This window comes from Entelurus aequoreus, linkage group LG13 (genome assembly GCF_033978785.1).
Source record: "Entelurus aequoreus isolate RoL-2023_Sb linkage group LG13, RoL_Eaeq_v1.1, whole genome shotgun sequence".
In the NCBI taxonomy this organism is placed as follows: Eukaryota; Metazoa; Chordata; class Actinopteri; order Syngnathiformes; family Syngnathidae; genus Entelurus; species Entelurus aequoreus.
The window spans coordinates 67,954,839-67,978,890 of record NC_084743.1 but is presented as its reverse complement, the minus strand read 5'-3'; the positions used below and the strand labels follow the sequence as shown (position 1 = coordinate 67,978,890).

Here is a 24,052-nt window from a genome sequence, read left to right as displayed (position 1 = left end):
CAGACCTAAAATGTTTGCAGCACAAATATAGCACAAACTATTGGGACAAGTTTGGGGAGATTTGGACAATAACGTAATAAACATGATAATAGTTAGACGAACAATTTTTTCAGCATAAACCTACACAAACATAGCACAAACAAATGGTACACGTTTGAGGAGATTTAGACAAGGTGTCGTTGCTGGTTATGAATAATAACAAGTTAATCTGTGCTGTAAAGTTCAAATTTGAATGACAATAAAAAGGAAGTCTAAGTCCAAGTCTAATTACATGTCAATGTCATACAAATCATAAAAACTATTGTAGTCAGACCTAAAATGTTTGCAGCACAAATATAGCACAAACTATTGGGACGAGTTTGGGGAGATTTTTAGAAGAGAGGGTGGGGGGTAAATAACATAAAAACTATAATAGTTGGATCAACAATTTTTTCAGCATAAACCTACACAAACATAGCACAAACAAATGTTACACGTTGTTGGACAAAAAAATGTTGCTGCACAAACCTAACACAAACGATTGGGACAGGTTTTAGGAAGATTATGAATAATAACACGTTAATTACGCGTTAATGACATAAAAAACATAAAACATTAATAACATAAAAACGATATTAGTTACACTTAAAATGTTTGCAGCACAAAAGTACCACAAACCATTTTGGGGAGATTTTGACATAGTTGGGGGCTGGTTAGGAATAATAACACGTTAATTACATTAAAAACAAATTAAATCATTAGGCGTTAATAACATAAAAACTTTAATGGATCAAAAATGTTGGCAGCACAAACTATTGGGACAAGTTTGGGGAGATTTGGACAAGGTGTGTGGGGGTGGGGGTATTATTAATAATACGTTAATTACACATTAATGACATAAAAATCATAAAACATTAAAAACTATAATAGTTAGACAAACGTAGCACAAACAATTTTGGGGAGATTGGTTATGAATAATAACACGTTAATTACACGTTGATTACAAAAAAAAATAATTCAACATTAATAACATAAAAACTATAATAGGTAAAAAATGTTGGCAGCACAAACTATTGGGACAAGTTTGAGGAGATTTGGTCAAGGTAGGAGGGGTATTACTAATAAGTTAATTACACGTTAATAACACACACAAAAAATCGTAAAACATTAAAAACATAAAAACTATAATAGTTAGACCAAAAAGTTTGCAGCACAAACTATTGGTACAAGTTTTGGGAGATTTTGACAAAGTAGGAGGGGCTGATTATCGTCATAAAACGTTAACATAGAAACTATAATAGTTTGCCAAAAAAATGTTGCAGCACAAATGAATGGGACAAGTTTGGTGAGATTTGGACAACACAGGTAATAAAATCCACAATAAATTGTTATTCAAAATCGCAGAAGCAGCAACAATACAGAACACAAAGAACGTGCTTAAAAGTAACTCCCTGGTGTTGTAATGCTGATGCTTAGAAATCTGGGGTTCGTGAATGCATCTCGCTCTCCAGGAATGTGATTGGTGCAAAATGAGGAAGTATTGTGTTGCTGTTGTGGAGAGTGCCACGGCGAAATGTGTGTGTTTTGCTGGAAGTGTTTGGCAATAACGTTTGAAATAAGTGTCGGACTGTGTCACATCACTTACAAGACATTACTAGCACAATATCAAGCACTTGTTGCAGGTGGCTGAGTATGCATCCATTTAGTAACAAAAGGAGGCCAGATTGATAGCTGCTTTTTTTTCTCCTGTCTGGTAACTACAGTTTCAGCACCGGTGCCATTATGGTGCCCAGTTTCGGTACCCACTCCCACTCAAAGGCACTTTAGCTTTGATTGTCAAGGCGAGACAAAACTAAAGGCCCTTAAAGGCCTACTGAAATGAAATTTTTTTATTCAAACGGGGATAGCAGATCCATTCTATGTGTCATACTTGATAATTTCGCGATATTGCCATATTTTTGCTTAAAGGATTTAGTATAGAACAACAACGATAAAGTTCGCAACTTTTGGTCTCTGATAAAAAAAAGCCTTGCCTGTACCGGAAGTAGCGTGACGTAGTCGGTTGTTCGCTTCCTCATATTTTCCTATTGTTTTCAACGCAGCTAGAGCGATTCGGACCGAGAAAGCGACAATTACCCCATTAATTTGAGCGAGGATGAAAGATTCGTGGATGAGGAACGTTAGAGTGACGGACTAGAATGCAGTGCAAACATATCTTTTTTCGCTCTGACCGTAACTTAGGTACAAGCTGGCTCATTGGATTCCACACTCTCTCCTTTTTCTATTGTGGATCACGGATTTGTATTTTAAACCACCTCGGATACTATATCCTCTTGAAAATGAGAGTCGAGAACGTCTGCCTCACAATACGAAGGTCCTGAGTAGTCGTGAGTTCAATCCCGGCCTCTGGATCTTTCTGTGTGGAGTTTGCATGTTCTCCCCGTGACTGCGTGGGTTCCCTCCGGGTACTCCGGCTTCCTCCCACCTCCAAAAACATGCACCTGGGGATAGGCTGATTGGCAACACTAAATGGGCCCTAGTGTGTGAATGTGAGTGTGAATGTTGTCTGTCTATCTGTGTTGGCCCTGCGATGAGTTGGCGACTTGTCCAGGGTGTACGCCGCCTTCCGCCCGATTGTAGCTGAGATGGGCTCCAGCGCCCCCCGCGACCCCGAAGGGAATAAGCGGTATAAAATGGATGGAGAACGCGAAATGGACATTCACAGTGATTTTTATCTCCACGACAATACATCGGTGAAGCACTTTAGCTACGAGCTAACGTGATAGCATCATGCTTAACTGCAGATAGAAACAAAAGAAATAAACCCCTGACTGGAAGGATGGATAGAAAATCAACAATACTATTAAACCATGGACATGTAAATACACGGTTAATAATTCCCAGCTTGACGAAGCTTAACAATGCTGTTGCTAACGACGCTGAAGCTAACTTAGCAACTTAGCAACCGGACCTCACAGAGCTATGATAAAAACATTAGCGCTCCACCTACGCCAGCCAGCCCTCATCTGCTCATCAACACCCGTGCTCACCTGCGTTCCAGCGATCGACGGTGCGACGAAGGACTTCACCCGATAACAGATGCGGTCGGCGAGACGGAGGAAGTTAAAGTGAGTTCGGCGGCTAACGCGTCTGCTATCCATCTCTGTCTTCCTGGTTGTGTTGCTGTAGTCCGCTGCTAATACACAGATCCCACCTACAACTTTTTTCTTTGCAGTCTCCATTGTTCATTAAACAAATTGCAAAAGATTCACCAACACAGATGTCCAGAATACTGTGGAATTATGAAATAAAAACAGAGCTTTTTTGTATTGGATTCAATGGGTCCGAATACTTCCGTATCAACCGTTAACGTCACGCGCATACGTCATCATACATAGACGTTTTCAACCGGAAGTTTAGCGGGAAATTTAAAATTGCACTTTATAAGTTAACCCGGCCGTATTGGCATGTGTTGTAATGTTAAGATTTCATCATTGATATATAAACTATCAGACTGTGTGGTCAGTAGTAGTGGGTTTCAGTAGGCCTTTAAGTCACCTTCCCTGTTCCAAACAATCACACATTTTGGCAAGAAAGATCTCCCAGCTCACCTTCTGGACAGTAGCACCTGGGCCCAGCCAAACTGCTGGAGCAGGTGGCTCCATTCTCGCAGGGCTGGGAGAGGCAGTGGTTCACCAGCAACTGGCAGCGGTCCCCTTCATAACCTTAGAGAGACAGAGTCAACTTAATGAAGTTGCCATTGAATGTGTTGAAGCCACAAAAAAAGCCCACGCTAACCAAAGTTGTTGGAGCAAGAAGACTTCCGACCGAGGGCTTATCTGCTAAGACGCACGGTAACAAGTGCTAAAAAAGCCTGTGCAAAGTAAAAATTCGGTGTACTATTTGTGATGTGTTGCAGGTGATCTACTAAGACTGTGTGCTCAAATGATAGCGAGAGAAAAAATGCAGCAGACGGCCCTATTTAAATGAGGATTTTGCATATATACCTCCTGTTGCCATGGCGACGCTTGTTTATTGCATGACATCATTCTTTAACTGCGTTTTGTAATGTTGTGGAACATGCAGCACACAACTATAATCTGCGCTACCTTTTCTGGGCTATCAGAATAATTCCTGCAGTGAGATCTAGAATGCCAATAGTCAAAAAGTGATCGACTGCAAAACAATCAAACGCGTGGGGCCTGATCTACTAAAGGTGTGCGTGTATAAAAACAAATTTGATCTACTAAACTTGTGCGTATCTTTAGTGTGCAAAATAAGAAGCGCAATCTATTGAGCATGTGTGTCTTCATGAATATGCAGAATATATGCTGATTATCAAAATGCCCAAAATACTGGGAGGAGAAAAAGCAAATACAATTATTTAACATACGCAGTGTGATTTATCAAGACTAAAACTGTTCTCAGGGTACCGTTTTACATCTATATTTAGGGTGTCTAGAAAGAAGGAGCAAACTGGCAGTTGCGCAAATTTGGCTGTGAGAAAGGAGGCAATCGCGCTGCTGTATATGGACTAGGGTTGTACGGTATGCCGGTACTGGTATAGTACCACGAAACTAATGAATCATATCATGGTACTATAACGCCTCTAAAAAGTGGACTTAAATTATGACCATTGTATGATCCTGTAACTACTTGGTATCGGATCAATACCCAAATTTGTGGTATCATCCAAAACCAATGTAAAGCATCTAAACAGATGAATAAGTGATTATTACATTTTAACAGAAGTGTAGACAGAACATGTTAAAAGAGAAAGTGTCACGACTGGGTTCTTGGGGTTTGCTTCTCCGGAAGGCAAAGGAAAATTGGCGCGGGCAAGGCGTGAGTTTGAATACATGTTTTAATTTTAACAAATAAAAAAAAAGGAATAAACAAAAGGCGCTCACAGTGGAGGTAAAAAACTTGACTAGGAAAACAAAAGGCGCGCACAAAGGCGGAAATACACAACTTGGTAATAAACACAAAACTTGCACAAATGCAGAAACTATGAACAATTAAACAAAAACACTACCTGTGGCATAAATGAACAAAACTTACTTGGCAAAGAACTGTGACATGACATGAAGCAGAGTGCTGAAATAGTGTGAGGACGCCAGGACGAACAACAGAAACAGACAGATTTAAATAGTGACGTGATCAGTGAAAACAGGTGCATGACAAGACAGGTGAAAACTAATGGGTGACCATGGAAACCAAACCAAACAAGGAAGTGCAACCAGGAACTAAAAAGACTCCAAAAAACAAACACATGGCCAAAACAAAAACATGAACAGACATGACAGAACCCCCCCCTTACGGACAGATCTCAGATGTCCAAAAAACAGGATCAAGAGTCATGGGAGGGCGGGAGGGGGACATGGCGGTGGGTCGCCAGGCCAAGTGGCCCCGAATCCACCGAGGCATAGTCATGTGGCGGCGGCGAGTGGAACGCCGCCGCCACAGGCGAGGTGGGCGACCCGGGAAGGGCCACATGCGTGGCCGACGAAGCGCTGGGCGCACTTGGCGTGGCGGACGACCAGGTAGTGGCCACAACCGTGGCAGACAAGGAGGCAGGCGCGTCGTCGTCATTGCAGGCGTGGAAGCCGCAGATGACGCAGGTGCGGGTGCAGCAGACGAAGCAGGCGGCGAAGCTTGGCGTGGCACTTCGGGCGGCGAAGCTTGGTCTTGGCCGCTTGGAGGGTCTTGGCTGCTTGGAGGGTCTTGGTCTTGGCGAGGGTCTGGGTCTTGGTCTTGGCGAGGGTCTTGGTCCTGGTCTTGGCATGGTTGGTCTTGGACTTGGTCTTGGTCTTGGCATGGTTGGTCTTGGACTTGGTCTTGGTCTTGGCATGGTTGGTCTTGGACTTGGTCTTGGCATGGTTGGTGTTGGCATGGTTGGTCTTGGACTTGGTGTTGGCATGGTTGGTCTTGGACTTTGTCTTGGCATGGTGTGTCTTGGCATGAGGGGTCTTGGACTTGGTCTTGGCATGGTGTGTCTTGCCATGGGGGGTCTTGGACTTGGTCTTGTCATGGTGTGTCTTGGCATGGGGGGTCTTGGACTTGGTCTTAGCATGGGGGGTCTTGGTCTTGGCGTGGCGCTGCGACTGGCGGCACTTGGCGTCGTGGCGCTGCGACTGGCGGCACTGGGCGTCGTGGAGCTGCGACTGGCGGCACTGGGCGTCGTGGAGCTGCGACTGGCGGCACTGGGCGTCGTGGAGCTGCGACTGGCGGCACTGGGCGTCGTGGAGCTGCGACTGGCGGCACTTGGCGTCGTGGAGCTGCGACTGGCGGCACTTGGCGTCGTGGGGTTGCGACTGGCGGCACTTGGCGTCGTGGAGCTGCGACTGGCGGCACTTGGCGGCGTGGAGCAGGTAGCGGCGCTTGGCATGGAGCTGCGACTGGTGGCGCTTGGCGTGGAGCTGCGACTGGTGGCGCTTGGCGTGGAGCTGCGACTGGTGGCGCTTGGCGTGGAGCTGCGACTGGTGGCGCTTGGCGTGGAGCTTGTCGTGGTGGCGCTTGGCGTGGTGCAGGTGGAGGTGGCCTAGCTGGAGGCTGTGGCTTGGCCGGTCAAAAGACTGGTGGTGGCGGCCGTGCTGGTGGCTGTGGCTTGGCGTGACGAAATTTAGGTGGTGGTGGCCGAGCTGGAGGCTGTGGCTTGGCAGACCGAAGAACGACCCCACCTGAACAGTCCCCAGCCCTAGCCCCCCCCTCAAGGAGCGGATCCCAGACGCGCTCCCTGCGGTCTGGAACCGTCTTTTGGGGTGGGTGGAGGGATGTCAGGAGGGGGGCAGAATCCTGAAACCCGGAAGTGTGTTACAATGGGGTTGCAGCTTACTGCGAGGTTTGTTCTCCCAGGATGCAAACGGACGACTCCGGACCGGACTTGCAGTTAGGAACATGATTTAATCGTAAATTAACATTCAAAGAGGTACAAAACAGAAAACAAACCGACGGAACAAGGTGCCGATCGCACCTGAAGCTAAGGCTATTACTTAGCACAGACTAGAGATCACTAGCAGGCGCTAGAAGACAGGCAAAACTTACGTAACAGTAGCGTGACGCAAACAAAGAAGCCAGACCGACTGACTGGCAAAGGTAGGCTTAAATAATGTTTCTTGATTGCAAACAGGTGCGCGTCCCGAACACAAGAGGCAGATGAAGTTAATACGTAGCCAAGGTAACAAACTCAGAAGTGCATAAACAGGAACTTAAAGGCCTACTGAAATGAATTTTTTTTATTTAAACGGGAAAAACAGATCCATTCTATGTGTCATACTTGATCATTTCGCGATATTGCCATATTTTTGCTGAAAGGATTTAGTAGAGAAAATCGACGATAAAGTTTGCAACTTTTGCTCGCTGATTAAAAAAAAGCCTTGCCTGTACCGGAAGTAGCGTGACGTCACAGGAGCTAGTATTCCTCACAATTCCCCGTTGTTTACAATGGAGCGAGAGATTCGGAGCGGCAAAGCGACGATTACCCCATTAATTTGAGCGAGGATGAAAGATTCGTAGATGAGGAACGTTACAGTGAAGGACTAGAGAGACAGTGATGGACGTATCTTTTTTCGCTCTGACCGTAACTTAGGTACAAGCTGGCTCATTGGATTCCACACTCTCTCCTTTTTCTATTGTGGATCACGGATTTGTATTTCAAACCACCTCGGATACTATATCCTCTTGAAAATGAGAGTGGAGCACGCGAAATGGACATTTAAAGTGACTTTTATCTCCACGACAATACATCGGTGACACACTTAGCTACTGAGCTAACGTGATAGCATCGTTCTCAAATGAAGATAGAAACAAAAGAAATAAAACCCTGACTGGAAGGATAGACAGAAGATCAACAATACTATTAAACCATGTACATGTAACTACACGGTTAAAAATTCTCAGCCTGGTAAGGCTTAACAATGCTGTTGCTAACGACGCTAAGGCTAATTTAGCAACTTAGCAACCGGACCTCACAGAACTATGATAAAAACATTAGCGCTCCACCTACGCCAGCCAGCCCTCATCTTCCCATCAACAGCCGTGCTCACCTGCGTTCCAGCGATCGACGGCGCGACGAAGGACTTAATCCGTGGGTTTGGCGGCAAGCATCGGCTAGGCGTAGTAAGTAGTCCTTGTTGTGTTGCTGTAAGTATTGTACTTAGCCGCTAATACACCGATCGATCCCACCTACAACGTTTTTCTTTGCAGCCTCCATTGTTCATTAAACAAATTGCAAAAGATTCACCAACACAGATGTCCAGAATACTGTGGAATTTTGTCGAAGAAAACAAGAGGTTTTTATATCGGGTCAGATGGGGTACAACCACTTCCGTGGATTTTGTGACGTCACGCGCATAAATCATATCCAAAGGAGTTTTTCAACCGGAAGTGTGGCGGGAGTTTTAAAATTGCACTTTATAAGTTAACCCGGCCGTATTGGCATGTGTTTCAATGTTAAGATTTCATCATCGATATATAAACTATCAGACTGCGTGGTCGGTAGTAGTGGGTTTCAGTAGGCCTTTAAGGAGTCCAAAACTAACAGAAAACACAAGTGACTCGAAAAACTTAGACTATGATCCGGGCAGCGGATCATAACAAAGTGCCTCTAGGTCACGTGATTGCAACCCAGCAATTGGTGCAATACTTTTTTTGGGACAATTTTGACCAGTATTTTAAGTAAAGCATAGTAATTGTGAAAACGTTTCAATACACAATTGCGTTATGCTTGTGTAAGGTACTTTTTTTGAAACCTTTATTTTGTTAGCTCAGTCTGACCGGATGTTGCGCACACCACTGTTATTGTGAAGGGGGGAAGTGTGCTGCTGTTCTGTGCTTGACAAGTTTGGAAACAACCTTAAGCTGATAATAAAAAAAGAGCCTTTCTAGTTTTGACTGCTGTCCTGTTTGTACAATAATCTTACATTGATAATGTCGTTCACAACAACATAAGCATGTGAGAAGTGTTGTGGGTGTATCTTTCTAGCTTTAGCTTCATAGTTTATTCGCTGTGTCAAGTGGCCGTCTCCACATTGTTTAGTTTAGGACGTGTTTCAGGGATGAATGAGTGTGTTGTCAAGTTCTCATAAACACACCTGGTTGACAGGTACAAGTGAAATTGCGTCCTTCCCCCCCCTGCCTAACATCAGTGCATGTGCCGTTGTTACGACAAGGGCGGCGATGGCAGGCGTCAAATTCCTCACAGAAGATTCCGGTGTAGCCGTCATCGCACTCACAGAAGAAGGTGCTCTGCAAACAGTAACAAGTTAAGGTTGATTAGCACGAAAGCAGCAGTAGTTGAAGTTTACAAGTAGGCATTCTTCGTTCAACATCAAGGATGTCAAACATGCAGCCTGCTAAGATTGCATTTTTAAATTAAATAAACTGCTGTTCTAAATGTGTCCACTGGATGTTGCAAAAGCAATTCTGTCAGGCAAGCAAATAGTTTATACCGGGGCGAGCAAGTATACCAAGGAAGAGGTACACGGTAAAGCGGGGCTGCGACTCCTCCCCCTCGACCCAACGTGAAACAAACAGGCGTAAAATAAACAATTGGTAACCCCACTTAAAATGCTGCATGAGACACTGCACATTGATATAGTTGTGTGAAAATGATTGTCTTCTGTGCAAATTTAATGAAAGTGAACAGTGGGAATGACAAATGAGGTACCGCCTTTTGCAGGTTATAAGGCGCACTTAAAATCCTTTTTTTCCCCCTCAAAACTCGACAGTGCGCCTTATAACCTGGTGCGTCTAATGTACGGAATAATTCTGGTTTTGCTTACCGACCTCGAAGCAATTTTATTTGGTACATGGTGAAATGATAACTGTGGCCAGTAGATGGCAGTCAAACAATAGATACGTGTAGACTGCAATATGATGGCAGTCACACATAAGAGATACATGTAGACTGCAATATGACACAAGTAAACAACACCAACATTTTATATGCTCCATTGAAAATATAGAACATTACACACGGCGTTTAAATATCTATCAAAATGTTTTAGTACGACTTTGGTAAGCTATGAAGCCGCACCGCTTGATGGATTGTACTGTGCTTCAACATACGAGTATTATTATTATTATGGTGTGTGTATAAGGTAAGACATTATCTGGCATTTTGCTTCGCAACTTTTCTTACCTTTTCTTACCTTATCTGGTACCTGCTGATCTGTATTTGGGATCTGTATAAGTCCTGAAAAATTGCACGCCTCTGCCTTTGTAATCCGTGCATAGTCAATAAGCTTCTTCATTTTGTCTATCTTCTTGTTATGTGACATTAATCTTCTGCTGTTGCCATTTTTAATATAAAGTAGTGTAAAGTTCTTACTTATATGTAACCCGTGCTGGCAAAATGAGTCGGAATACGCACAGGCTAATTTTGATCTAAAGGGAAATAAGTGAAAAAAATGTATCTTGGTTGAAATTGAGATTTTCACAAAAATGAGTCCATAAAGCCACAATCTAGCGATCTCAATCATCGAAATAGCAAGAAAACATCTTAAATCACCTTTATTTGAAGGTTTTGTACGAGGTATGTCTTCAGAAATTAGTCCTTTGTGTTAAAATTCCTTGAGAAAATCAAGTGTTTTCAACGCTCACTCGCGGCAATAAGGGGGAATCCCCCTAGCCATATTTGGTATCATTGTGACGCCAAGTTTACGTACTTTCTAAAAGTGAGCATGGAATTCCCGATGACGCCATTCTGAACCAATAGAATTCGAGTTATTAAACCTGTCCCGACGTAAACAAATCCGGCTTGTTGCTAAGCGGTCGCTGTGAGGCGTACCTTCATTGGTTGAATCACCCCGTGCGGTGCATTGTGGTATCATGGCAGCGCCCTGATGAAAAACAACACACAGTAATTCGAGCGGAATATTTGGTGAAAAAAGGTGATTTTCGAACATTTAATTATTATTTTTGTGGATAAGTTAGACTGTTTTACATTCCGTAATGGATTTAGAAGGTGGAGAGGGTACACAGGCGGTTGCAAGTGTGCTAAATTCACTGCAGTCGGCGAATCTTCTTAGTGCTGCTGGTCAGCTGTCCGTAATATTCCTGACCAGCTGACAAACTGACCAGTGAACAAAAAAACTGTGACATAACAGTGTTCAAATTTTTGTACATAACCGTTTTCAATAGAGTTGAATATATATTTTTCCTTTAGATATGGGATTTGACTTCAATTGTACTAATTTTGGTGTTGCTACAAGGACTTTTAAGGTATGGTTGCTATAGAGTTTTGTTTTGGAACATTCTGTTCTGGAACAGTAAACTTTAAGCTGGTTTTTCTCAAAACGGACCCTCAAACTTGGTCGACTTCAATCGGATGTAACTCGGTCATTTTCTGTCCGATTCCAACAAACCATATATCATTTTGAAGGTCTTTAGATGGAGAATGTGTAAATAACAATAACTCAGTTTTTAAAATGTCCTCATTGTGACTAATTTTGCCAGCACAGGTCACATATCTGTCAGTAAACTCGCCATGAAAGTGCTAAAACATACCGGTATAGTGAGTTTACATTATTCACCCAATAAACTTTAGTTATTAGAGAGTTCCGGTCGGACGTTTTTTCACGGGACACATTTCCGGCGTTGTTTTTGCACTAGTGAGCTACGGATGAGGAGATGCTGCTCCGTTATTGATTGAAGTAAAGTCTGAATGTCATTAAAACAGTTCGCTCCATCTTTTGACACTTCTTCCACTCCCGTCCTTGCACGCTACACAGCTACAATAAAGATGACGGGGAGAAAACGCTGTCGAAGGTGAGCCACGTAAATAAGACCGCCCACAAAACGGCGCATCCTGAAGCGACTGTCAGAAAGCGACTTGAAGATGATCAGTAAAACATAATCTATGCAACATTTTGACCAAATAACCACCATTACATGTTATGTAGACCACAAGATAGTGTTTTACATTTAGAAAAAAATAATAATAATATGACTCCTTTATTGCGCCTTATAATCCGGTGCACCTAATATATGAAAAAAGATTGAAAATAGAGCATTCATCGGCAGTGCGCCTTATAATCCGGTGCGCCCTATGGTCCGGAAAATAGTAGTTGATGCTTTATTTTGTTTTTTGTTGAATCCTAGATGGGCTGTGACTTAAAGTTTAATTGCTTTGTAGAAACACTGAGACAAAGTCTAAGTTCATTGTGTTCTTCATGGTGTTTTTGAGACTGCACCAACTTTTCCCTCCGACAAAACACTACCTTGAAGTGTTTTGTCAAGATAATTATTTGTTTATTATTTCTCAATTGCTCTGTTTATTGCTATTCTGAATGTTACTGGGTCGGGTTTGGTTTTGGAATTGGATTGCATTATTATGGTATTGTTGTGTATTGTTTTGTTGGATTTATTAATAAAAAAAAATGTTTTTAAATAAAATAAAAAATATGATTATTTGTGATATGTAGACTTAGACTTAGACAAACTTTAATGATCCACAAGGGAAATTGTTCAACACAGTGGCTCAGTTACAATGATGGAAAGTGTAAGGATGTACATTATCAGAATGTGATTGTTCTATTTTGGGCTGAAGTAAAACCAAGAAAACAATCTGAAGTTGTCGTAGTTTTATTTTTAAGTTATTATGCCATGATTTTACCCATCCGGCCTACGTGGGAATAGATTTTCCTCCATTGGCCCCGGAGCTAAAATGTGTTTGACACCCCCGTTCTACATCGTGTATCCTCCGGAGAAGCTGCTTCCTCTGCAGTGGACATGATGTCAGCGGTCTATTTCTTTTGGCACGGTTACACATTTCATAAAGAAAAAGTGAAAATTTCCACTACAGAGGACGCTTGTCCCTCAGGAGGATATTATGCTAAGTGGTCAGTATCTTGCTGTGATGAGGGAAAAAGACAAAAACATTTTTTCATCATTAAAAGTAATGGCTGCTCCATGCTTATTTCTTTAATGGCCGAGCAACTTTGGAGCTTATTAACAGTACTATTATACAGTAGGGTAGGGATTCATATGACCCCATTCCTGGGTGGATCTCCCTTGAGAGGATGAGTGGGGGGTAATCATTTGGCAATACGGTATGCTGAAAATGATGGAAAGCGCCACTCGACATAGCAACTGGCGCTGTGGTCAGGGTTGGAATTGCCACAAAACACAATTTAAGATATTCAACACTCCACTGCTATCTGGCGGCTAAAGTAGATAGTGCAATCCCCGAATTTGTCACGTTTCATGTGTCAGGTAAACCGCGACAAATGGGGGCAAATAAAACCCCTTCCTACTGTCCATGGTGTCAAAAATCTAAAATTCAGTGTCTTACCTCAGAGGGCTGCGTGACACATTTGCCTTTGCCGGAGCACTGAGGGTCGCTGAAGCTGCTGCCGGGTTCCACGCAGCTGCTAGCTTTCACTGTCAGGTTGAGACGCAGGGTGACCTCTGGGGCCATGGGAGTATCCACCTGTATCACACCTGCCATAGAAAGGTTAGTTACTGCGGCGATTCTCAATTATTTTCTGTCAAAACATGTTTTAGCGAGCCCCTTTGATTGAATTAGTCTTGTTAGTTCATGTGTTGCTGTGCACTTCTACTGGGTACCACAGGGAGCCTGTTAGTTAGATTAAGCACTGCTGCCACCTAGCTGCAGGCTTGTGTATCGTTCTAAAATGAATACTAGAGTGTAGACACAAATAATGTAAATTTCCCCTGCTACTCACGACATCCATCCCCCATCCCCACCCTTAGGGGATACTGACCCACTATTTGAGAATCACGGGGTTACTACAAAGTTGTACTCCAAAGCATTGAAGCTTGGTAAAAGGTAACTTGGTGACAGTTTCACCCTAAAACAGAGTGCAGTAGCACAGTACATCGTTTTTCGTGGGAATTGGTTTTCAACAAAAATGATTGCCTAAAATATGTCTCAGTTTTTGTACGACCAGGATTATTACAGTAATCCTTGTTGTCAATTGGTTCCTGGCCTGACTGTGGTAAATATGTAGGAATTACTAATTATAAATCGAATGTTTTTAAAAAGCATAAAAAAACCTGTTTACGACCTTTTAAACAGTCATATTTACTGTTTGTCTCCACAGGACTTATGCAGATCACAAAAACACACCAGCAGGTACCAATAGGTAAGAAAAGTTGGTTTTGTATTATAGGGCCCCTTTAATATTTTAGGGTGGGAACATTAATTGTGTTTACATTATTTGTTATGGCAAAAATGTATTCGGTTTTCACACACTTTTAGAACGGATTACTAACACAACGTACTGTGCTTCTATTATTTCACTAAACAGTGTCAGACCGGTTGCTGTGAAACAACTCTGTGAACTAATTTGTCATTGTGAATGTACTAACTCATGTTCACTTCATCGTCTATACACCACTGCACGCTAATTTATTAGCCTTGCATGTATTAATTATTTAAGAACTTGTTTATATCTTTAGTTAATATTTAATGTTTACACTGAACAAAAAGAGGAGAGTGTATCAAGGCAAATTCCTTGCGTGTTAAACATACTTGGCCAATAAAGCTGATTCTGCCCTCTGAGAAGTGGCCCTCAATGACAACCAGTTCAACAATAAAACTGTTTTGAAAGTTGAACGCTCAACATTCCAATGCATTTCCAATTAAGCACTCTTTTTGCTTCGACACATTAATGAAAAACATCTTCAAGACTGCCTTTCTTCCGATCCTTCTCTGATCGTATCTTCAATCAAGGCCGACAGCTTCACAGGCACTTGGATAAAAATAGCCACATAGTGACTATGAGCGGCCTTTCTTTAAGGAGCCAGTCCGCTGACGGGGAAGCGATGACGGAGCATATATGATGCGGCCTCCGCGGCCAATCAGAGCGCCTTTGCCTTCCCATATGACTTCATGATTGTCAGTCCAATGACAGTGTTGAAAGTGCACAGTCACACATCACTCAAACAAAGTCAACTTCAGTGACGTGAGAGAGGGGGAATGCAATGTCACTGCTCCTCCTCCTTGTATGACTTGTATGTCTCTGCTGTAAATGCCCCTGTATAACATTCACGCTGACATGATACCCATTTGAATTCCTCTATCGACCCACACGCCTTTCATTGTTCTCTAACTAGACCATGAGTGTCAAACTCTGGCCAGCGGGCCAAATTTGGCCCGCCGTGTAATTTCATTTGGCCCTTGAGGCAATATCAAATTAACATTAGAGCTGGCCCGCCGGTACTATACAACACCGAATTCACCGCTAATACTCATACTTGCCAACCCTCCCGAGAGACTCCCGAATTTCAGTGCCCCTTCCGAAAAATCTCCCGGGGCAACCATTCTCCCGATTTCCATCCAACATTATTGGGGACGTATCTTAAAGGCACTGCCTTCAACGTCCTCTACAACCTCTACAAACAGCGTGCCGGCCCAGTCACATAATATATGCGGCTTTTACACACACATAAGTGAATGCAAGGCATATTTGGTCAACAGCCATACAGGTCACACTGAGGGTGGCCGTATAAACATGTTTAACACTGTTACAAATATGCGCCACACTGTGAACCCACACCAAATAAGAATGACAAACACATTTCGGGAGAACATCCGCACTGTATCACAACATAAACACAACAGAACAAATACCCAGAACCCCTTGCAGCACTAACTCTTCCGGGACGCTACAATATACACCCCCGCTACCACCAAACCCCAGCCCCCCAACCCCGCCCCCGCCCACCAAGTAAATTTTGATATTTACCTCAGAAGGCTGCAAATAGAAAAGAGGCATAACATTTTTTATTTACATTTTATTTAATATACCATTGATGTTTTTTCGTTTGTTTTTTGAAAGTTGATTTTGCACTATTAAGTTGTATAAGCGTTGCTTGTTCCATATTCAGTGTTAAAGCAAATCAGTGTAGCAAACTGAGCAATAATTAACGTTTTATTCATGCACTTTCTTTTGCTACTTCAAGGCTTGAATATTTGATTCATTCATTATTGTTATTTTGTTTTCAAATGTATTATTAGCCTGTGGAAAAAGTTTATTTTGATATTTACCTCAGAAGGCTGCAAATAGAAAAGAGGCATTCAATTTTTATTTAAATTTTATTTAATATGCCATTGATATTTTTTAATTATTATTATTATTATTTTGCATGTCACTATAAAGTTATATAAGCCTTGCTTGTTCAATATTCAATGCAAAACTTGTTTGGGTCCCTATTAAAAGGTTAATTTGTTCAACCTTGGCCCGCGGCTTTGTTCAGTTTTAAATTTTGGCCCACTCTGTATTTGAGTTTGACACCCCTGAACTAGACCTTCAATCTGCTCCTCCTTATGCATTCCCAATCTGTACCTTATCTATCGCTCTCAATCCTTATCAGCCTACCCCCTAAATTGCCCCCCTCCTGCTTGTTTAACCCCCCATGTTGTCCCGAAGCTGTCAGTTATCTGATATATCAAGATCAGCAGACAGGCTGCCTTGTCAAACAGCATCAGGCATGTAAAGCACACACAGGTCTGCTAATCATTCAGTACAATAGTGCACCCTTTTCCCTGTTCTTAGTAATAAAATAGTTACTTTGTATGTGATAGCATTTTTATTTTATGAAAATATTGCTTATATAATTTTGAGTTAAACTTTTTTAATGTGATTGTTGACAAGAAAATAATATAAACTCTTCAACATTTTTGGTTGATTAGACCAATGGTTCTTCATCTAGTGGTACGCCAAATAATTAATTCAATATTCAAACACAGTGTTACTGTTCAAACTGTGTGTAATGTTACAGTGGTCTTGATACTTGTTAAATAAAACTTCTGCCTTGTTTTTAATGAATACTTAGGCCTACTACGCTATTGTATTTTTAATGTTGGTCATTATGGTGGTACTTGGAGAGCCAGGTGTTTTCTGAGGTGGTACTAAGTGAAAAAAGTTAGAGAACCACTGGATTAGACTTTTTTTAAATATAATTGTTCATATGTATATACTGTATATATACACTATATTGCCAAAAGTATTGCTAAAAGAATGCTCCAGGATACCAAAACATTTTGGACAATTCCATGCTCCCAGCCTTGTGGGAACAGTTTGGAGCGGGCTCCTTCCTCTTCCAACATGACTGTGCACCAGAGCCTGGTGTGGATGAACTTGACTGGCCTAGACAGAGTCCTGACCTGAACCCGACAGAACACCTTTGGGATGAATTAGAACGGAGACTGAGAGCCAGGCCACTAATCAGTGTGTGACCTCACCAATGCGCTTTTGGAAGAATGGTGGAAAATTCTTATAAACACACTCCACAACCTTGTGGACAGCCTTCCCAGAAGAGTTGAAGCTGTAATAGCTGCAAAAGGTGGACTGACATCATATTGAAACCTATGGGTTAGGAATGGGATGGCACTTCAAGTTCATATGTGAGTCAAGGCAGGTGGCCAAATACTTTTGGCAATATAGTGTGTGTATATATATATATATATATATATATATATATATATATGAATAAATGTCTTAAAATACACATTAACATTCCAACACAATGTAGTTTAGAAATAGCAGTAAATATGAACATGAATATTTATTTTATATTAATGTTAGCGATTAGTGCTCCAGTTGTCACCTAGCTATTAGCTGCTAGCTGACGATAAGCATGCTAGTGGCCAGCTAGTAATTAGCATAATGGTTGCAAGCTAGCGATTAGCATTCTGGTTGCTAGAAAGCAATTAGTGGTTTTAGCTGCCAGCTGGTGATTAGCAAGCTAGTGTCCAGCTAGTCATTAGCGTGCCAGTTTCCATTTGGCGATTAGTGGTCCTAGTTGCCAACTAGCGATTATCACGCCAGTTGCCAGCCAGCTATTAGCCGCGCTTTCTGTATTATTTGAATATCTTATTATTGAACAATAACAAGGTACCTTTTGGACAGTTTTAATTTAAATCACAATTTTTTTTACAGGATATATAAACAGGGGTCCCCGTTAAGTCTCTAGGTCAGTTTGAGGGTTACTGGCCTGGAAAACGTTGCAGGACGCTGCTTTAAAGCAATTAGGCCATTCCACCAAATCGGTGCCATTTGCGTCCCTCAGAAATATGATTTGTAAATTTAGGATAAAATGACTGCAAATACATTTTAATGAAGCAGCGTCGTAGACATTAATCTGTTTGCATATTCAATAAATATAGTTTTAAACATATTTAAACTACCTTGAACACTGAGAAAATAGCATGTGTTGCCTGCCATGCTTCCTAACATTATACTTTACTATGAAATATACTGTAAATCCTCCATGAACGTAATATTTTTTAAATATATTTTTATTTCTTATCCCAACTGTACTTCACATCTATTTTCTTTAAAAAGACGACTACTATTTAGTTAAAAGTCACACTTTAATTACTGTAAATCCTCCATGAACGTAACATTTTTTGAATATATTTTTATTTGTTATCCCAACTGTACATCACATCTATTTTCTTTAAAAAGACGACTACTATTTAGTTAAAAGTCACACTTTAATTTCTAGGTTTTCTCTGAGTCCTGTTACCCTAAATAATAAAAAAATAATGAACTCTAACAAATTTGCAATGTTCCGAAAAACACATGGTCCACAATAATAATTATAATTAGAACAACGTTGAGAACTTGTTGAATTAGGTCCTGACGTTGAGCAAATCAAACATAACGTTGAAACAACATGCTTTTTGACAACGTTTAATCAATGTCGGGTTCTGACGTTGATTTGACCATTGAATGTCGGTAATTTCCCAACTAATATTCTACAACACAAATACAACATTGAAACAACATACTTTTTGACGATGTTTATTCAATGTCAGGTCGTGACGTTGATTTGACCTCTGAAATTTACCAACCAACAACGTGGATCCAACGTTGGACATCAACGTTGTCTCAATTCACAAATACAACTATCTTGCAACGTTCTTTCAAAGTCAGTTTTAAAGGACATGTATGTATAATCAATGTCTTGTGCCTGCTGGCTAGTGTCAACATGCTATGAGCATGAAAGCCCCGCGGTTATACTTGATGTATTTGCTAGTTCTAAGCTAAAAACTTTTCGTCCTGTTACCCAATAGTTCATCTTTGCCATGCTGTAGGATCCTTGTACAAACTGTTGCCTGGGATGAGCCAATGCACTTTTTGAGTACCGGTAGTTCAATATAGGACTGCAGCTATTGGTTATTTTAGTAATCGGGTAACCTGTCAAATAGGTTGTTTGATTAATCGAGTAATCTGATAAAACACACTTTATAACCTCAATGCATACTTCAGGGAAAATAGCTGAAATTAACAACTTTTCTACATGCCATAAACTTCATTTTTGTCTTATAAATGGTCATTGAAATTGCACTTTTAACATGTTTGCATTAATAAAAAATTAAATAAAATCTGAGTTTGCCACTACACAGATAATGGCACCCACAAACCACCGCCCTAATGTGCGCCTTATTGCAATGGCTGTGCGAAAACTATGTCTGCGTATTTCAAGTTCCGGGCACTCCATGCGGTCCACATTTCATCCATTTTTATTAGCTACACCAGTGGTTTTTAACCTGGGTTCGATCGAACCCTAGAGGTTCGGTGAGTCGGCCTCAGGGTTCGGCGGAGCTCAAAACACACCCGACTCATCGTGTAAATAAACACTTCTCCCTATCGGCGTATTACGGATACGGCAACAGCAAAAGTCACACTGATTTGCAGGTGTGTAATTTGTTGTGAGTTTATGCACTGTGTTGGTTTTGTTGTTTGAACAAGGTGATGTTCATGCACGGTTCATTTTGTGCACCAGTAAAAAAACATGGTAACACTTTAGTATGGGGAACATATTCATCATTAATTAGTTGCTTATTAACATGCAAATTAGTAACATATTGGCTCTTAACTAGTCATTATTAAGTACTTATTAATGCCTTATTCGGCATGGCCTTATTATAACCCTAAACCTCTAACCCTGACCCTAACCAAATAACTCTAAATTAAGTCTTTGTTACTTAGAATATGTTCCCCTAGTGTCCAAATAACTCTAAATTAAGTCTTTGTTACTTGGAATATGTCCCCCATACTAAAGTGTTACCAAAAACATATAACTTTGTGTTGAATTTGAAAAAAAACCATTTTATTTTTCACTAAAAAAGGGTTCGGTGAATGCGCGTGGGGTTTGGTACCTCCAACAAGGTAAAGAACCACTGAGCTACACTTATCAAACGATTAATCGAAACAACAAAATATAAATCAAAGCTTTTTTCTAATCGAACTAAGGGTTGCAGCCCTATTTCAATATGTGTTCATCATATTTAGAGTTCTGTTGAGGGAGTTACAATAACGAAATGGTCCAATTATGTCAGGGTGTGTAAACAGAAGTCAGTTTTAGGTTCAGGGAAATTAACAGCATCTTACTGATGAAGTAGTTTTGTCCCAGAGGTAACGCATGGTCTGGCACCACCAGCCCATTGGAGGCCTGCAGGAACCACAATTTGGAGCCATTTGAAACGGAAGATCGCAGGAAACCTTCTTCATTTACACGCCACAGCACAGGAGCTCCAGTGGCATTCACCAACAACCTGTTGGAGCAGTGAGGTGTCAGTGAGAGCTTAGCATAGTCGGATAATGGTTAGCATGCGTGCCTCACAGTCAGGAGATATATTTTTTATTTAGATTTATTGGTCCCCGTTGGGGAAATTCATTTTCACTGCCGTACATTTAAATAATAGACATTACACATCACGAACAAAAATAACAAAAAGACATCATACATGACCAACACATTTACAGGCTTGTCAGACAGGTCGGCCGGGCCTGCTGTTTAGGGCGGCTATAGCTGCAGGGATAAGGCTTTTCCCGAGGTGGGCCCTCCGGAATTTGATAGTACCGTACCTGCGCCCTGATGGTAGTGGGATGATGTATTGGTGTAGTGGGTGAGTCATATCCTGGACTATTGTGTTTGCCAGTCGAATGATGGACCTGTGGTTTAGATCTGAAATGGGAGAATTTCTGTGTGGAGTTTGCATGTTCGCCACAACTACCTCACACATCCCGAAAACATGCAAGGTCGGCTAATTGTAGACTCTAAACAACCATATTTATGAATGTGTCACGTTTGTGTCCTGTATTGACTGGTGACTGGTCCGGGGTGGAAGCCACCTCTCACTCAAAGTCAGCTGGGATAGACTCTAGCAAATATTTGACTTTAATGAGGACGAGTGACATAGGAAATAGATGGATGGTTAGTGGCAGTACGAGCTAGCATTTGATTCAAGCTATATGCCATGAGCTACTATACGAGTGTACTCTAAACTGCAAACGAAACAATCGTGTGTGATATTAGTGGACATGTTGCGGGTGACCTACTTTGACTTAAAGGGGACTGCACTTTTTCTGGAATTTTGCCGATTGTTCACAACTAGGGATGTCCGATAATATCAAACTGCCGATATTATCGGGAGAACATCCGCACCGTAACACAACAGAACAAATACTTTGTGACTTCAATAATAAATATGGCAGTGCCATGTTGGCATTTTTTTCCATAACTTGAGTTGATTTATTTTGGAAAACCTTGTTACATTGTTTAATGCATCCAGTGGGGCATCACAACAAAATTAGGCATAATAATGTGTTAATTCCACGACTGTATATATCGGCATCGGTTGATATCGGAATCGGTAATTAAGAGTTGGACAATATCGGAATATTGGATATCGGCAAATGATCAAGTATGCCTTGCATTCACTTGTGTGAAAAGCCGTAGATATTATGTGATTGGGCCGGCACGCAAATGCAGTGCCTTTAAGGCACGCCCCCAATATTGCTGTCTGGGTGGAAATCGGGAGAAATTCGGGAGAATGGTTGCCCCGGGAGATTTTCGGGAGGGGCACTGAAATTCGGGAGTCGCTCTGGAAAATCGGGAGTGTTGGCAAGTATGACTGGGAGACGCAACTGCTCTGTACTTCTCCCTACGTCCGTGTACCACTCCGTACAGCGGCGTTTTAAAAAGTCATAAATTTTACTTTTTGAAACCGATACCTATAATTTCCGATATTACATTTTAAAGCATTTATCGGCCGATAATATCGCCAGTCCGATATTATCGGACATCTGTAGTAGTGAATATTAATTTGAAGTCTGCCATACTCGAGCGTTTCCGGAAGTAGGAACACACATTTGTTGCCAGAAGTCTCAAATGCGCTGCTATGCAAACGTAAATAATTAGTTCCGGTATTACTTAAAATGACAAATACTGTAAATATTGTACATATTGTTATGAACGTGTCTGTTACTTGATTATATATATACCTGTATACTTGCAGTGTGTATATAAAACATTGAGGAAGGGTTTTGAAGTTCTTAGAGGGCTTTGAAGGCTACAACGCTGACTCCCACTTATCTTTTAAATAAAAAATAAAAAAAGACGTGTGTTCTTTGTCTCTCATGATTGTGATTGATAGGCAAAATTCCCCAAAAAGTGCAGTTCCCCTTCAAACATCCAACATCATGCTCCAACCTGTGGTGTTTTGCTAAGTTGCTATATTGAACATGCGGCACACCACTAGAATCAGTACCAACATAGATCTAGTGCAATCTAGGCCAGTGATTTTCAACCAGTGTGCCGCGGCACACTAGGGATCGTCAGGTGTGCCGTGGGAAATTATGTAATATCTACTATTAACAGATTTTTCGGATTATAAATCGCTCCGGAGTATAAATCGCACCGGCCAAAAATGCATAATAAAGAAGGAAAAAAACATATATAAGTCGCATTTTGGGGGGAAATTTATTTGATAAAATCCAACACCAAGAATAGACATTTGAAAGGCAATTTAAAATAAACAAAGAATAGTGAACAACAGGCTGAATAAGTGTACGTTATATGACGCATAAATAACCAACTAAGAACGTGCCTGGTATATTAACGTAACATATTATGGTAAAAGTCATTCAAACAACTATAACATATAGAACATGTTATACGTTTACCAAACAATCTGTCACTCCTAATCGCTAAATCCCATGAAATCTTCTTCCTTGGTGTCGCTTGTAAACAACTCTGCCAAATCCAAAGGTAGACAATGCGCCGCTTCCTCTTCTATCGGAGGAGTCATCGTCAGTTGCAGTTCCAATTATTCCAGCCTGTGTTAATATGTGTTAATAATTTCACACATAAAACGCTCCAGAGTATAAGTCGCACACCTGGCCAAACTATGAAAAAAAACTGTGATTTATAATCCGAAAAATACGGTAACCATTGTCGGGTGTCTGTGCTGTAATAAAGTGCGTCAGATAATGTAATACTTTTCTATTTCAGTAGGTGGCAGCAGAGGGCGATAAATACCTGTAAAGACAATCGAGTTAGCGCTGCGCGACGCGAGACAGTGACAGTTTGGGATTACATGAGGAGGCGAGCAAGTGACAGTGATGGAGAAGTTTTTGAGAAGGGAAAATGCAAATGCCGAACAGGGTCCTGGACAAAATTCTGACCCAGATGAAGGCCCTAGTATGAGTGGTCGACAAAATAAAAAAGACAAGACGGTGAGCTCGAGGCAATACGCCCATTTTGTGTTCATCGAAACAGGCCCAGGTTTTACACTAGGTGAGTATAAATACATTTAGAAACTATATTATTAACTATATGTATTATATACTGTGTTAGAGTGTCATTTTGGTTGGTGGTGTGCCGCAGGATTTTGTAAATGTAAAAAGTGTGCCGCGGCTCAAAAAAGGTTGAAAATCACTGATCTAGACAACAGAACTATATTTAGCACACACCTGGAGACCGCACAACGTTGTTTTAACACTTTTTAACATCTCCTAAATGAAAAAAGAAACTATTAATAAAAGAGACTCACACTCCTGTCTCCAAATCAGCCCTTAAGTGATTCATCAGCTCAAAAATGTACTTGCTGGACAGATGATAATTTTAATATATATATTTTTTTGATAGAAATATCACGATTGTCGACACAAGCTCAGACAAAGATCTTTCTCCATCGTCCGTCATTGCAGCGATCGCCTCTTTCTGACCCCGCCACTGCCGTTTGTGCGTAGCTGTGCCTGTTTGCACACACCTTCAAGACGTGCTAAATGTAGACACGAAACCGCAACTT

General features: G+C 41.3%; 1 protein-coding gene across 6 annotated transcripts in view; it reads right to left on the bottom strand.

The window, feature by feature from the left end:
* The window catches only part of LOC133663648 (delta and Notch-like epidermal growth factor-related receptor), a 130,755-nt gene that overhangs the window by 35,264 nt on the left and 71,439 nt on the right, over nucleotides 1–24,052 (bottom strand). For all 6 annotated transcript variants that reach the window (XM_062068284.1, XM_062068287.1, XM_062068285.1 and 3 more), the window contains 4 exons: nucleotides 20,349–20,512; nucleotides 13,274–13,422; nucleotides 9,072–9,225; nucleotides 3,591–3,704 (listed from right to left, as the gene is read on the bottom strand). In XM_062068284.1, the coding sequence (XP_061924268.1) occupies nucleotides 3,591–3,704; nucleotides 9,072–9,225; nucleotides 13,274–13,422; nucleotides 20,349–20,512 (581 nt within the window). The remainder of the gene's footprint in view (nucleotides 1–3,590; nucleotides 3,705–9,071; nucleotides 9,226–13,273; nucleotides 13,423–20,348; nucleotides 20,513–24,052) is intronic.